Below are 16,985 nucleotides of genomic sequence, written 5' to 3'. Positions count from 1 at the left end.
ATACCCACTTTGTCGGATGCATGCATACCAACGAAGTGGGTATTCACCCACGAAAGTTCATGCTCCAAGCTCTTATAGCGCTTTTCACCCCTAGATCTCAAAGCACTTTACAAAAGCAGTTAGTATCATTATCCACTTTTTCAGAGCTAGTTGAGTATTTTTCAGCTAATGGTGCTTTTTGTTGAAAAATGCATATATGTCAAAGCTGAAAATTTTTGCAGAAACATATTGGTTTTGAGAGGAAGATTTCCCAGGTCCAGGATGAAATTTCTTGTCAAAATGACAGAGTGAGACTTGCTCCAGAATAGACAATAGCCCTGTGGTTAGTGAACTAATCTAAAATGTGGGAGACGCAGATTTGAATATCTGCTCTGAATCAGGCAGAGTTGGGACTTGAAGCTTGGTCTCCCACATCCCGGGCGAATTCATTAAACACCTGGCTATGGAGTCTCTCTCTCTCTGTCTGATCCAATGAATATTTAATTATTTACACAAAATGCAACATCCTCAAGCAGGAGAGATTGTGTGAGGGCTTGGCACTATAGCCTGGAGGTTAGGGCACTTGGGTGTGATGTGGGTGGCTTAGGTTTAGGTCTCTGCAGTTAACCAGGTGAGTGCCCTAACCACTGGGCTATTAGCTGTTCTGTGGTGGGTATCTCATTTTTTTAAATGAAAATCTTTAAAAGGTCTCATTTTTGTTCAGATGCAGAACAAAAACAAATTTCAAACCTCAGTTTCTTTCAAAAACAAAATTCTTGTTTTGCCACCAGCAGTACCCATTTTACAGATGGGCAGACTGAGGCATGGGGCAGGGATGTGACATCAAGGTCACCCACAAGCCAGTGGCAGAGCTGAGAATAGAATTCAGGTCTCCAGTTTAGTGCAGTATCCCCTGAGTCACTCTGCCAAAATAGTGGTACAGCTTCCTTAAAAGGTTTTGCTATCTTCAGTTAATATAAAATTCATCCCCCTGCAGATAGCATCTCAAGGCCTTTGTTTTTCTATCTTCCACATTCCCATTCCGTAGTTGTTAGTTTTTTCTTAATACTAATGCACTTTAATAACGTTTACAGGCAGAATATTTTCTAAGCTGTGAATAGAGCTGTCAGCACCAGTCACTACAGATAGAAGTTATCCACTTGATTGAATTGTCGTTAGCAGATAAGATCTTGTTGCACCATCTTGCCCACCTTCATCTCCTTGGCCATGGCAAGACTTTTCCATATAGTGTATAATTTTCCAGTGCTTTGTCTAGTCCCATTTTACATGACTCAGTGGGATTTCCATTGTTTCCCTGAGGTGAGTGTAGCTGAGAGGAAGCTTGAAGGAGAAATTGACCGTTTTCATTACTGCTGCTGTCAAGTCACTGCCATTCCTGGGCGTGACTGTTCTTTATTGGCTTCTATGAAGTAGCAAATGGGAAGAAGATTCCTTTTTGAATTTTGATTTCTGACACAAAGATAATTTAACTCTCCTCAATATAAGCCCTTGAATGTAAATAGCTCTCCCATAGAATGTAGATCACATACACAATATTTGTTTAACAATGAATGTTCTAAGTTTTTAGTCTGGGTTAAGGTGTCAGCTGCATCTACTGCAGGGAGAAAAGCATGGTCAGAGAACAAGACTAGGAACCATGAGTACCAGAGTCACCTGTGGCAACAATTAATCATGTAGCCTTGGGAAAGTCAAGTATACCATGCCTCAGTTTCCCATTTGTAAAATGGAAGGACATCTTTCTGTTAATGTCACTAAAAAGGGCTTTCTGGTGCTGAAGAGTGTACTTAGCATAGTGTTTTTAGACAGTTAAGAGCTAAGGAATACAAATATAATTTAATCACAGAATTTTGGAAAGTACTAACATGCAAGACAACTGGAGAATTAGGCACCTTCATGTGATCTAATGGAAGGCTGTTTATAAACGTGATTGTTTTCCTGAATTCCCTCCAGAAGTCCTCAGATTTGTTAATGCTAGTTACAGCTGTTGTTTTTTGTTTAATTACTCTCCAAAGTGCAAGATTAGTCAAGGTATAAGTGCGTCCTTTGTGCTATGCATTTATTTTATGTTCTGCCTTTATATAATGTTCTTTAAGTATTAGTGCTAAAATAACATTGGATGGTGTTTAGCATAGTATATTTAAAAGTTGTTGAAGTTACTGTAACATTTTGAAAAGGAGCCATTTCATAGAAGACTGTCCAGTTTTTATGTACATGATCTCTATACTCTTTAAACTACAGTAGAACCTCAGAGTTATGGACATCATGGGAATGGAGGTTGTCCGTAAGGTGGTGGTAAAAAACAGTGCATCCCCTTCCCAGCCAGAGATAGGGGGTAAAAGACGGGGAGGAGGGAAGGGGTGAAAGCAGTGCAGACCCCAGCACTGCTCCTGCTCTGCTGGCTCCAGCTGTCTTGAGCTAGCAGCCCCAGCATCTTGCTGTAAGTGGCTGCCCCGCATGTGGGGGTGCAGGAGTTGGGACAAGCAATCCAGATGTGCCTATCTTTAAGATGCAATACAGGCACAGTACAATATTTGCTTTTTTGTTTACATCTTCCAGTTTATTTCTCCCCTTTCTCCCTGTCCCTCCTCAAGGACTTCTCTGATGAAGAGCTTCTGGTCCAAGAGGTTCAATCTCTCCTTCATGTGGAAGCCATAGAGGAGGTTCCACAGAATCTGAGGGAAGTGCTTCTATTCCCATTATTTCCTCAGAGCTATTTTAGACCTATATCAGCTCAACAACTATCTCAAAAAGATAAATTTTTGCATAGTCACCCTGGCATCCATTATTCCCTCACTGGATCCTGGAGACTTCTCATGTTGCCCTGGATTTAAGAGCCTCCTGCTTTCATATGTTGATATACCAAGGTCACAGAATGTGTATCAGGTTCATAGTGAAGTACCAGTTCACAGTGCTTCTGTTTGGCCTGTCTGCAGTTCATGGGGTGTTCACAAAAAGGTATGGCCCTGATGCCAGCATTCCTGAAGAGACTAGGAATGCAGGTCTACCCTTACCTGGATGGTTAGTCAAGGGCTGGTCTAAAGCTCAGGTTATATCCAATGTTCAGTTCATTCAGTCAACTTTCAAAGCTCTAGGCCTACTGTTCAATACAGACAAGTCTACCATTTGTCATGTACAGAGGATAGAGTTTATAAGGCTGTGTTGGACTGTCCAGGCCAGAGCATTCCTTTCAGAATCAACATTCTGGTCTGTTCAATCTCTCATGACAGACTTCAAGATTCATGCAATCACAACAGCCTGAAGCTCCTGGGCCACATGACCGTGTGCACATATGTAGTACAGAACATGAGGCTGCATCTCAGGCCCCTCCTGACATAGCTGGCCTCAGTGTACGCACCAAGCCAGCATCATCTGGACACTGTGCTCATGTTACCTTCATGGGTTCTAATTTCAATGAGTTGCCAAATGCATTTTCCAGCAGTGGGGGATTCCACAAATAGACCTATTTGCAAACAAGTCCAGCAGAAAATGTCACCAGTCCTGCTCCCTGGAATACCACAGTCCAGGCTACATCACAGATGCCTTCCTGCTACCCTGGACAGCAAAGTTTTACTTTGCTTTTTCCCCCAATCCCACTTTTTCACAGAATGTTACTAAAGATCATACTGGATCACACCTGGGCTATATTAATAGCCCCAGCATTTCCCCGCCAACATTGGTTCTCCACTCTACTGGATCTCTCATTAGCTACTCCAGTCTCATTCCCATTACACCTGAATTTGATATCCCCAAACTACGTCATCTGCTCCACCCAAACGTGCAGTTCCTTCATCTAATAGTCTAGAAGCTCAAAGGCTAAATCTCAGAGAGCAAGCTTGCTCAGAGTAAGTTCACCAGATCTTACTAAGAAGCAGAAAGCTCTTCACGAGGGCTGCCTACCTGTCAAAACAGAAGCAGTTCTATGTCTGGGTTTGTCAGATTGGAGTCTTGGCAATGCACTCGTCCATCCAGTATATACTAGACTATCTGCTGCACCTGAGACAAGACTTAGCAGTTTCCTCATCAAGGTTCACCTGGTAGCAATATGAGCTTTCCCCCCTTTTGTGGATATGTTTTTTTTAGTGATATGACAATCAGATTCTTTTAGAGCCTGGAAAGGTGTAGGCCCTGTGGGGTTCCAAAGCTTGGGCTGCAGCCTGAGCCCAAACATCTAAATCAGAGTTAAATAGTCCTTCAGCCTGAATCCAAGTCAGCTGGCATGGGTCAGTTGTGGGTTTTTAATTGCAATATGAACATACCCTGGAGGTCGGCTGCGCCCTTTATAGCAGCACCACCAGCAATGGCAGCAGAGGGAGTTCATGCTACTGTAATGGGTACCTGTAGAGAGGTTAGCCGGGGCTTGTGTCTCTCCAGGGTGGCGGGGAACCACATTGCCTCACTACACACTGTTGATGTATTGGGGAATTAGTTTGGCGGCGGGAGTCTCCCCTGGGGGCCCTTTTGTGGAGGCAGAAATAAGTACAGTTATGCTGGGGCCCTAGGTCAGGGCGGGGCAACAATGAGTCAGGCGCCCAGGCCCTCGGGCAGGGACTGAGCAATATCAGTACAACAGCAGTAATAAGCCCGAGCCCTTGGTCAGGGTGGGACAAAAATGACTCAGGCCCTCAGATCTAGTGATAAATAACACAGAGTTTCTCTCCTGTGATTACCCAAATCAATCAATTGACCATTTCCTGAAACTAGGTTCTTAATTAGTAAGGAAATGTACATCTTGTGTATGTGCTTTAAAGATTGTCACAGAGTAAGTGTGTGTCCTTGTTTTGTAACAGATTACAATCATGGTTGTTGTAAAAGAGCTTTAAAACTGAACAAGTTACAGTTAACTAAAATTTTAGAACACTGTACATGTATCTATCATGGTGTCTAGCTTCAAGTTCTAGGTGCATAAAAACATAAAACAGACCAAGTGTACAAGCTTCTTGAACTGCAGTCAGCTGTACAGTCTGTCATAAATGTCAGATATTTAGGAAAAAGAACGAGGAGTACTTTTGGCACCTTAGAGACTAATACATTTATTTGAGCTTAAGCTTTCATGGGCTAAAACCCACTTCATTGGATGCATGCAGTGGAAAATACAGTAGGAAGATATATATACACAGAGAACATGAAAAAATGGGTGTTGCCATACCAACTATAACATGAGTAATCAATTAAGGTGGGCTATTATCAGCAGGAGGAAAAAAACTTTTGCAGTGATAATCAGGATGACCCATTTCCCACAGCTGACAAGAAAGTGTGAGTAACAGTGGGGGAAAAAATTAGCATGAGAAAATAGTTTTTACGTTGTGTAATGACCCATCCGCTCCCAGTCTTTATTCAAGCCTAATTTAATGGTGTCCAGTTTGCAAATTAATTTCAATTCTTCAGTTTCTCGTTGGAGTCTGTTTTTGAGGTTTTTTAGGAGTGTTAGATACTGGATCTAATATAATTTGTGGGGAACTAGGTTAAAGAGGGTGGGCTACTATAGATCCATTGAGAAGACGATCTTGGTGAATTGGTATGTAAGTGACTGAATTGTCTTATGCTTTAGTTTTGGATCCCCACCTCTCTCGTCTAATGTGTTAATAACCAGTTAGCACAAGTGAGGCCCTATTCTGGAGGACTCTTAGTCAAAACTTTAAACAAAGATATCTTCCCAAGATACTGATTAGGTATAAGTTTTATTTTCTGTTGTAGCTATGTGATTTGATTCTGAAAATTTGACATATTTTAAATCAAGATTGGATGTTTTTCTAAAAGATATGCTCTAGGAAATATTTCGGGGGAAGTTTTGTGGCCTGTTATACAGGAGATTAGATTAGGTGATCACAATGGTCCCTTCTGGCCTTACAATCTATATCAGTGAATGGCTATATCAATCAATTTCCTAGTCTGTTTGCCAAATCATAGTCCAATACTATTTTTGTCTAATATCCTACACACTTAGTTGCTGTTGTTAGGATATTTAATAAAACTCTAAGACTAAATTCAACTCAAGTCCTTTTCTTTAGTTAATCAATCAAAATTAAAAGAGCCCTGAGAAAGGTGGAACAGGTAATCAGTTAAGCAGTTGCTTAACTAATTGTATTTTATACCCTATCTTTCTTACATTATGATGTAGGTAGTAACAGCATGAGACATTATGAGGCTTAATTTTTGTAAAGCGCTTTGAATATGAAAACAAATGCTACATTGTTTTTTGTAGTAGTATTTATTTGCAGTTTACTGGAAGTAAACTACAATATGAAGGTTTAAGTAACTTTGCAGGATACCACAGCATGTCACAGACAGAACCAAAAATAGAATGATCGTGTCCAAACTTCCAGTCCTGCCCCAGTGGAGATGCTTCCTCCTGCATACTTATTAACTCACAAATTTTACGTTTTCTGTAGATTATTTTTTATTATTATATTTACTACATTTAAATGAGAAGGTGGAAACTAATTGGGAGTGTTAACAGAATAAACTTTGACACTCACAGGCCCCTAAAATGGCCCCACATGAAATGAAATCCTATTTTATAATCTTTGTTTTCTCTTTTTTTCTCTATATCCAAAACTAAAAATTTCAGTCCATTACCCAACCCTCCAGCACACGCAAACCTCCTCCCAAGCTGCCTTTGATTTTGAACATTACTTGCATTCAACCTTAAACACATTTCAATAGCTTTATTGACTTTTCCTGATAAAATCAGTGTGTGCATACAAACAAGCCAAAGCCCTGTGCTTTCTCCTCATTACTTAAGCTTATTAGTGTCCAAAACCAAATCTGTCCAGATGATGATGCTGTAATGTAACAGTGCACACCAAACATGCTCACCTCCATTGAGTGATATCAGTTTGTTGTATTACTGGGATCCAGTCCAGTGCAAGAGCTGAGCACAGGAGTTATGTTTCTCTGAAAGTTCACTTTAGTGGTATGCTGTTTTGTTTATTTTAAATTTAAAATATGAACATAATTTTTTTTGCTAATATGCTAATTTATGTCTGTTTTTTAACAGAGAAATTCGCAATGCTAGAAGTCTACATTACATAGATCCAGATGCCTTTAAAATCCTCCCACTGTTAAAATACCTGTAAGTATTGGGCACTTAATCTTCAGAGATTATTCTCTGTGTAGATGTTGTCCTACTACAGTGTAACAATTTCTTTTTCCCTTCAGAGCTAGATGGAAAATTTATTCCTTTTTCTTTTAATGTAAGCATTGAACTTAAACTGAGGCCAGTTATAAGCTGGGCAAGCAAGAAAAGAGCTGCAAGCTGTTTTATCAGGGAGTCCCAGGAATGACTTATGTCCTTTTGGTTCTATTTCTGAAGTAGGAGGTTGGGTCAGGCTAGAATTAGGCCAAGACTCTGGATCTCATTAGCCTCAAAAGCCCAGCCCTCATCCTAGAATCTGGATAGCTAATTCTTTGGTACATTATTCATTACAATAAATGTATTCATTTTTCATATTTACTTTTTTCATTATGGTAATTACACCAGAATAAACTTGGACTGCTCTTGCTGAAAGGGGTAGATACCCACACTTAATCAGGATCTCTATTTGACATCTCATCCAGAAACCTACGGGGGTAGGGGAGAAGGTATTTGCAAAAGTGTTTTAAAGGTGTCACGAAGGAGGGGTAGGGAACTTAGTTTGGACTTTTTATTCCTTTTATTTGCTGCTTGTTCTATACTTTCAGTAATATCAATGAAGTCAAATGTAGCACCACAATTATTGGATATGAATTACTGAGTGAAATTTTGTGCGCTGTGTTATGTAGATTATTAAAGTGGTCCTTTCTAGGAATTGTGACAGGATGGTAAAGGCCCTTTTCCTCTCATGAGCTGAAAAGGGGTTACCTCAGGTCAACTAAGGACATGTGCATGGGCATGGACTTTCCAAAGTGTCGGGGGGTGTTTGACCAATGGCTCTTCCCCAGGCCTCGCCCCTACTCCACTCCTTTCTCCAAGGCCCCATCTACATGCCTTCCTGTCCCACCTCTTCCTGCTCCTACTCCACTCACGCCCCGCCTCTTCCTGCCCAGTTCCATCCCCTTCCACCACAACCTTGCTCCTCCCTCCCCAGCCTCCTACATGCCGCGAAACAGCTGATTGCAGCATGTGGAAGGCATGGGGAGAGCAGGGGAACTGCTGATTCATGGGACCTGCCGGCGGGTGGGAGACACTGGGGGATGGGGGATAGCTGATAAGGGGGCTGCTGGTGGGTGCTCAGCACCCACCATTTTTGCCCCGTGGGTGCTCCAAGGCTGGAGCACCCACAGCGTCGGCACCTATGTGTGAATCCAATTAAGGGCTGCCTGTGACCTTTAAAAACACCTCTTCTGGTGAGGGAGATGGAGGAAGAGAGAAGAGAAAAGCTGCAGCAGGAAAAAGGTTTCTCCTGGGTAGAAGGCTGCTCTCCTTCCTATAGGGGAAGCAATCAAGCCAAGTGCCTGTTTGGGGAAGGACTGGCACCGTGGAGGCAGCATAACAAGGCAACACTCTCAAGAAGTTTTATGAATCTGTGTTATGAATTTGTTTCTTTGTTTGGCTGAAGAGTACTTCTTGGGCCTACCCTGAGGCCCACCTTGTAAAATATTTAAAAATAAAACTTGAGTGAGGAATAAAAACTATCCAGAGTGAGACTAACTTATGCCAGGCACCCCCATTATCAGAGGGGGAAATGCTGAACCTGGTGAAGCAAAGGAAGTGTGTTGCCACAAAATCTGTAGGAAAGATTGAGAAGAGCGATACTGTAAAAAAGACTACTGCTTACTAAGCACCCCCTGCTGGCCAGGGGTACCTCTCTAAGTTCTTCACCTCTGATTTTTACTTTCTTCAGGGCTGTTTAAGAACTCACAGAGGTTTTCTTTTGTTAACACTACCTCTTCTGGCACCAGTTTAATGCCAGCATCAGTTTACAAGAACCCAGAGTCCAAAATGGAAGTCCAACAACACAAAGAAAGTCCATACTTAACTCTGGCATTTTCTTTCACTCTCGGGTCTCTTCTTCCATCCCTGTCTGATCTCCCAGCTCTTCCTCACTGAGGCTCTGATATCCAGTCCCAAACACAGTCAGGTTTCCTACTCCCTAGGGGCTTCCTGTTTACTGGGCTTTATCCTCCAAACTCCCTGGTGTAATGATCCTACAGGAGTCATCTTCTTTTCTCCTGCTAGAGCCCATCAGCATGACTTGGGATCCCCCTTTATTGCAGCCACCTTCCATTTTTTATAGAGAATTGCCTGATTCCCCTCAGAACTCATTCTGTAATCAGCAGGGTTGACTTGGCCCTAGTCTCTCCAGCCCACTGTTACAGATATAATACAGATACAACAGAAATATGTACAGTTTTTACTTTAATTATATATATGTTTACATATAATAATGCACATTAACTACAGCTGACAAGTTCATCATTAGGCCCCAATTTGCTGTAATTTCTATGTCAGAAATAGGTCTGGAGTTCTCCATTTGTCCATAGAGTCTTCAAAAAAAATTAAAAATTAAAATAAAAAAGAAGCAGGGTAGATCTTTGATCTTGAGCAGAAGCTTGGGGACAAAGGAAGGCAGGGACTATGAATTTCCAGCCTTTGTTTATATACCATAAAGCTATAAAAATAGACACAAATACTATTTTGTCTCCATTGCAGATCACCTTTAAGCTCAGAGTAGTGTTTTCTTGTAGTTACTTTCTCTCTCAAAGGGATCAGTGCTAAAGTAAATAACTGCATTTCTGTAAAGTTGGGGCAGACCTTGAAGACTAGATCTGTTTCCTTCATAGGAGAACTTGAACAACAAATCTTAGCCACAATGAATGGCAGACTTCTTATTGTCTCCAGTTTATCATCTGGAGCAGTTTACATAATTCAGGCAAAGAAAACATGTAGGACATATTTTTCCTTCCATAGGCTGGGTATCGGGAGAGTGTGCGCAGTTTAAAGATCACACAGTTTATGTAATTCAAAGATTCTTTCCTAGGGCCTCCTTGGATAATGAAAGGCTGCCTTGTTGCTTCATTCTTTGTAGTGCCTACAGTGGGTTCGGTGATCTTCAAACATAGTGAGCCCTTCAGAGCTCTCACTCTCAGAAGACAAATGGCAAATAATAGGAGGGAGAAGTTAAAAAAAAACATCAAAAATAAATACTAACTACTCATTAAGGATGTTACCTGGCGACACCAAGTGACATTAACTAAAGACATGGGGAAGCTTTGAAACAAAGCATTTTGAGGGGGAATGAATACAAACCTCTGTTGCTTGCTGTCTCCCACCTTCACTCACTTTCACCGGACAGTTGGAGTGTGGGAAGGGGTGCAGGTTCTGGGCTGGGGGTGGGGCTGAGGGATTTGGAGTGTGGGAGGGGGCTTTGGGCTGGGACAGGGGGTTGGTGTGCAGGAGGGGCTGTGGGGTGCAGGCTCTGGGAGGGAGTTTGAGTGCGAGAGAGGGCTCAGGGCTGGGGCAGAGGATTGGGCTGTTGCGGGGGGAGGGGTACAGACTCCGTCTGGGCGGAACTTACCTTGGGCAGCTCCTGGAAGTGGCCAGCATGTCCAGCTTCTAGGCTCAAGAATGGCCAGGGGGCTCCAATGGGAGCTGCAGAGTCAGCTCTAGGGGCAGGGTGTGGGGTAGTACGTGAAGACCCCCTGGCTGCCTCTGCGCCTAGGCGCCAGACGTACCAGCTGCTTCTGGGACCTGCGCAGATCCAGGGCAGGTAGGGAGCCTGCCTTAGCCCTGCTGACTAGATTATTAAAATCTCCAGGATTGCCTTTAATAGTCACTGGGAGATTGAGGCCGATTCCAGGAGACTCCCAGACAATCTGGGAGGGTTGTCAACCCTAGTTCTGAGACTTCTCTTATTTACTCTGGGTGCTGGTCCTGGCCCCCAGCAAGGACCAAAATACTAGGAGGTGCAAATGGGACCAACAGTCAAATTTATTCTGCCTTTTTCTTGCATTGACTACATGTCAGCAGGAACAGAGATTTGGGCCCTCTGTTCTTCATCTCCAAGAGCCCTATCTCTCTTCATCTCTTTTTGAATGTTGACCCATCTTTTTGCTTTCAGAACACACACACACTTTCTCTCCGTTTTGTGTGTCTGTGCCCCTGTCATACTGTCCCAAAAGCTTGAAGCTCCTACTCTCTGACCCTTTTCTCTACCTTTTTTCTTTCCGCCCTCACAAGCTCACTCCCTCTGTTTGCTCCAAATCTCCACCTTGCCTTTCCTCTTAAAGACTTTCTAACTTTCTCAATATCTTCCTGACATTGACAGTCTTACTGCTATATTAGAGCTTAATCATGTATCCATTGGAGTCAATGGCAACACTCTTATTGACTTCAGTGGGAGTAGGTTTGTGCCCTTAGCACCCCAACTCTACCCAGTTGATAAAAGTGCTTCTTGACACTCCGATGGAGAATTGGAAGAAGATGGCATGGAACTTTTTTATTGCTGATGCTGCCAAATAAAGGAAAGGAGCTACTTAGTAAGTGGCTTAGTTCAAACCTGTGTAATCTCAAAGTCTTGGTAGTTAGAGATGGAAAAGACTTTGCAGATTATCTCCTTAAAACCCCACACTGATTTATGATGTGTTCTTCATAGCCCTGAATTTGGGTACAAATAGTTCATAGGTGAGTTGACAATCAGTGGAGAGTATAAAATAACCAAGTTCCATCCAGCTCGGTGTAATGGTCTGAACCTACAGCATCCTTTTTGGGTAGTGATTCATTAAATTTAATTCTTTCTCTTTTTCTATTTTGTCCTCTGTTTTAGTGGAATTTTCAACACTGGAATTATGATATTTCCTGACCTCACCAAAATCTATTCAGCTGATGTGAACTTTTTACTGTAAGTATTTGCCCTGCAGATCTGGTTAGAACAGTGCAACAGTCAAGTCCCAAACAATTCTGCAGTGGAGACTCCCACTTTAGAGAGAGGTGTCAAATAATTACCTGAAAGAAGTATCCTAGCAATCCAGCAAGAACAGTCTCCCTCCATTTTTATCTCTGTTCTTCTGGTCCAGAGCCCACAAAATGCAAGAGCTGGAGATATGGAAAACACTGAATAAATGCAAACCGCTAAATAAATAAATAAAAATAGCAGCTTGGCCTCAGTGCACATTCTGAGTGAAATTTTTAGTGCAAGTTTATTTTATGTAGCCTCGTTGCTCCACATTCACATTCTAATTTAGAAAAAGTACAAGATGTTTTTAAGAAGCAAACAAAGAAAGCTAGGAGAAAGGGTAATGGAACTTGTAAGTTCCTTGTTCTGAAGAAGTTTGGTTTCATGTCTTCTAATGGCAGCAGTCCTTAACTCAGGTTTTTCTGGTGGCAGGTGTCCTAAACCAAGGTCTGCTATCTTTTCTGGAATTATTCCTCTTACTAAGCTAAGGTGCTGTTGGTTGTAGCCAGCATTCTGGGATGCTTTATTTGAAAGTAAAGGTCCACTTTGAGAAGTGACTTTCAAAAGTGATGCCATGGATCCCATGTATATAATTCTCAGAGACTCTGGATAAAATTTGCTCAGGTTGGAAGTAAAAAGATGTTTTTTCCATCTGATGACCCTACATATTCAACTGAGCATATTCTTTCTGGTTCATGCATCACTACCATCAAGAAAAATTGTATTTGGAACTTAATAAACAATTTTCTAGATGAGGAACCAGATGGAATTGAATCCAGCTCACTCTTCTGTACCTATGTTGGTTCTGCAGGTCTAGCAGGAATTTATTAAAAAAAATGTGTAATGTTTTTTTAAAGTAGGCAGATTCAGCAAGAACACATAGGGTTCATCTTCTCTAAAGAATTGCCAATTGTACCATAACTCAATATTATAGTCTTGCTAAATGAAACAATTGATGTTAAATATAATTTATTCTCTGTGAAGAGAAGACAATGAGGAGTACATTTGTTGAGTAAAATATGTCACTATTACTGAGTCAGTTTTCTGATTCTAATAGCACTGAATTGACATTATATAAAGAACAGAAACATTTTACTGGATGTGTTCCGGAGTCACAATTTTAAAGATTCATAATTGTAAAGGACTAAAAATCTTTTCTTCAAACTTGGCTTGAACCTTAGATCTTAGAAAGGTCTAAAATTGAGCTAAGTTTGCAGTTTTTACTGTTAGCCATTTCTGAGTCACAGATTTTCTGATTGAGACCTCCTGTGGGTAAAACATATTTTAGATCCATGCTGGTATAACGCAAAACCAGCTGAACCAATTTTAAACAAGTTATTAAGAGGGAGAATCACTTTTGGGGCTGGGATCAGTCATGGAAAATTTCAGCCCCAAAATATTGTGTGAGAAAATTATTACCAATGGAAAAGGTTTGGAATGAAGATGGTAGTGATAAAAGTTGAATTTTAGCATCTTGTTTCATGTATTTATATCTCAAGGGGTAATTAAACAGATCCTGCCACATACAGTGAAATGGACATACCAGGGTTTCTCAGCCTATGGGGAATGACTGTCAAGTGGGCCATAAGGAGATGTCTATTGGAGCACACCATCCACCAGCTGAAGAAAATCAAAACCTGCAGAATCTTGCGGTAGCCATGGAAAAGTAGAGCAGGAACAATTAGGTCCCTTACTTCTCCCCCATCGTATCACCACCCTGTTCGCTCCTGCCTTCAAACCCAGTCATGGTGAAACTATATCCTTTCCCTCATCCTTCCTCCCCTCCCTGCCCCAACAGCACTTAGCTCTGAGACAGGAATGCTGTGGAGGTGGTAGTTGCAAAGGTTTTGGGGATGAGGTGGGCTGTGGGACAATTACTTGGCCATTAAGTTGAGATGCACCATTGGGCTAGATGACTAGAGGTCCTTTCCAGCTGTCAGGATTGTGTGCAATTCAGGGTTAACTGTTCATCCTTTCCTTTGTACTACGTGTAGTTCAGACGCATAGGAAGACAGTCTTTATCTTGAACAGCTTAGTCTATTTGTGATCTTTTCTTTCATGGTATTCTTCACAAATATTAGAACCTTATCTTTAACTTTACTTGGGATAAATTAGTTATCATTCTGGTGATTGTTGTTATTTACTTATCTGCTAATTCCCTAGCTTGTGAAAGGAGCAATCTGTCTGTGCTATTATTCAAAAGAACCACACAGGCTGAGCACACATTAGCCAATAATATAAACCCCATCTATTTTATGCAAGCAATTAATGGTACAGGTATTCTGGATACCTACACTTTTTAGGTGGCTGAAGCATTTTAGTCTTCCAGCACATCTGGAACATATAACTTGTGGAACTGTACCCTATTTTTTTGCATTTTATTGTGCTGTATGTCAGAGAATCATTAACAATGGAAGATTCAAACTATGTCTATTCTGTTATGCAGATGTTTTATTGCAGTGTTAAGCCTTTTGTCTTCTTTTTCAGTGAAATTGCAGATAATCCTTACGTGACTTCAGTGCCTGCAAATGCATTCCATGGGCTATGTAATGAATCCCTTACACTGTAAGTCCTACCAGTTTAACTCACATGACTGTTATATTCCCTGTGTCTCGGAAGCAAATCACTGTGACTTGTGAAATAACCATTCAGTCCTAATCTATAGTGGTTTGTAAAAGAGACACCAGAGACAAATGGTATTCATAGTCTTATTTACATAGTTTTCTTCTTTGCTGCAGTGACTTGGATCAATGCTCCTATCTTCTTTCTAAATTGACCCTGTCAAAGTATTTTAATAGCAGAAATAACAAGAAGAAAGTGATTAAACAGACAGTGGGCAACAGCAGTTATGCAATGTATGAGTTGTAAAAAGGAGCACAGAGGGAAAGCGTTTGCAGTATTGCTTCTGTATAGTTGCAACACAGGTACAGTCAAGGTATGTGAAACATTTGAGGCTAGGAGTATGATTTCCTGCTAGTGAGCACATATTTGCGTTAGCTGTCATTGAGCTAGCATGCTAAAAATAGTGTAGCCAAGGTAGCAAGGGCAGCTGCAAGCAGTGGCACTGGCTAGATATGCCAAGTACAAACCTTCCTGAACCCGTTGGGTATGTACTCAGCAAGGGTAGCCCATTCACTGTTTGCTGCTGTCCATGCTAGCCTGGCTACACTATTATTTTTAATGTGCTAGCTCGATGAGAGCTAATTCAAATATGCCTGCAAGAGCTGGGAATCACATCATTAACTGCAAGTGTAGACATAGTCCACTAGTACACTTTGCTACAACATAGGCTGAACTCAGCTGTCCCTGTTATGCACCATGAGTACAATTAGTTTGAAAACTGGTTGATAGGAATCCTGGACAGGAGTTTGGGACAAGCCATATTTGGGTGTCAAATATGGTTCATTTTTGTAGTACAGACATCGTCTGAGCCATAGAGAAGAGCACAGGGTGTTCTTCAAGTAGTTGAAGCTGTGTATTCTACTTAGGTGTCTGCACATCCAGCCCATGAGAGCCAGAGAATTTGTCTAGCAGTACCCTGGGGGGTGGTGCTCATGCCTCATGGCCGTAGCCCCTCCCCTGGCTATAGGAGGCAGCAACTTCCTATCCCCCCTCAGTTCCTTCTTACCACCCATGGCTAGAGTCGGAGCTCTATGTAGTTTTCAATCTCACAATCCTCTATTCAGCTACCTTTTTTCTAGTTGAATATAGCTTATTGGTTCACAAAATGGACTCAGGTGGTGAGGGCTCTTTGTCTGAAGCAGCACCTTCTTGAACAGGCCATGCAGCCTGCTCAGGCACCGAGGCCTTCTTCAGATCAGAGGTCACCCTTGGGTTCGGAGAGTGCTGCCACTTCACATCTTGGAGCTAGTGCATTTCTAAAGAGATGAAGGAGTTGTTCCCAATTGAGTTTGCTGAGGTAAAGGTTGCATAAGACCAACTAAGGCCACTCCAGATCCTGTGAGGATTTGTCTTCCTCCTCCAGAAGGAAAGTGCATCAGCCCGTGGTGAATGCCAGTATGCAGGACGGAGCAGGTCCTGTCATATGCTCCCCAGCACTGCACAAGGAAGTGAGAGACCCTGTGCTGTTGACCCCTGTTCCAGCCCTAGGGCGTCCATTGTGTCCAGTACTGAGAAGAGCGATGCTACCTCCTCTGCCTTTCCATCCCAACCTCTTCCTTGGTCCAGAACTTTGCCGGGGATTTGTCTTTTATAGCCCTGTTGGCTGGGAGAGCCACTGAACCTATGGGTCTGTCAGTGATGTGCCCCAATATTTCCTTTTCAGACTCAGTAGAAAGGTGCTCATACTGGACTTGGAACAAGGGACCTCCTTGGCACCAGGAACTTCTTCGGTGTCCCCCATAGCTGACACCACCAATGTTGCCATTGTGGCAGTCAGCACCCTCTGCTTTTGCACCATAGCATCATCTGCAGCTCATGGTTGGGCAGCCTTTCCTTTCCTCAAGACAGCGGGACTACCCCAGAAAGGGGCATAGATCCCATAGGAGGAAGTAGTTGGGTTCAAGGTTTGGACAGTCCATGCGCTCCTCCCCGGTATCCCCCAAGCACCCATTTTGACTCCTTGGTTCAGAGCAGTGTTCTAGTCATCACTTCTTCCCCTCTCCCCCCGCCCCCCAGCCCCTCCATTTGGGGACAGACTGGCTCACTTTCACAGTGTTTGGGGCTCGGTCACCACCACCAGCTGCATCCTAAACACTGGCAGATCGGGCTATGCCATACAGTTCTTCTCCATGCCTACTTCCAACCCTTCCTCACAATTCCTCTTTAGGAACCCCTCTCCCAATATACTGTTTCTTGAGCAGGTTCGCTCTCTGCTTACATTGAGAGCAGTGGAGGTTGTTCCGCCAGATCACCGGCATCAGGGTTTCTATTCCCTGGACCTCTTGGTGGCAGTGCCACTCATGCTCCCACTCTGCCCAGACTTTATCTCACAAGACCATGGCCTGTTACTTCACCCAAACCTTGCCTCCCTGCACCTGACTGTATGGATGCTGCATGGCTGGACCCTAAGGAACAGGCCTGCTTGGATCAGATTCAACAGGTCTTGCTGAGTAGAAGAAAGCCCTCCATTAGGACTACCTACTTGGCCAA

At 42.5% G+C, this 16,985-nt stretch overlaps 1 protein-coding gene across 1 annotated transcript in view; it reads left to right on the top strand.

Annotated features, from left to right (window-relative positions):
* TSHR (thyroid stimulating hormone receptor) overlaps positions 1 to 16,985 on the top strand; it is a 235,771-nt gene that overhangs the window by 146,903 nt on the left and 71,883 nt on the right. The window contains exons 5-7 of the mRNA XM_030558987.1: positions 6,998 to 7,072; positions 11,745 to 11,819; positions 14,361 to 14,438. Coding sequence (XP_030414847.1) covers positions 6,998 to 7,072; positions 11,745 to 11,819; positions 14,361 to 14,438 — 228 coding nt within the window. The remainder of the gene's footprint in view (positions 1 to 6,997; positions 7,073 to 11,744; positions 11,820 to 14,360; positions 14,439 to 16,985) is intronic.

Source organism: Gopherus evgoodei, chromosome 4, assembly GCF_007399415.2.
Source record: "Gopherus evgoodei ecotype Sinaloan lineage chromosome 4, rGopEvg1_v1.p, whole genome shotgun sequence".
Lineage (NCBI taxonomy): Eukaryota > Metazoa > Chordata > Testudines > Testudinidae > Gopherus > Gopherus evgoodei.
This window is presented reverse-complemented; position numbering and strand designations above follow the sequence as displayed.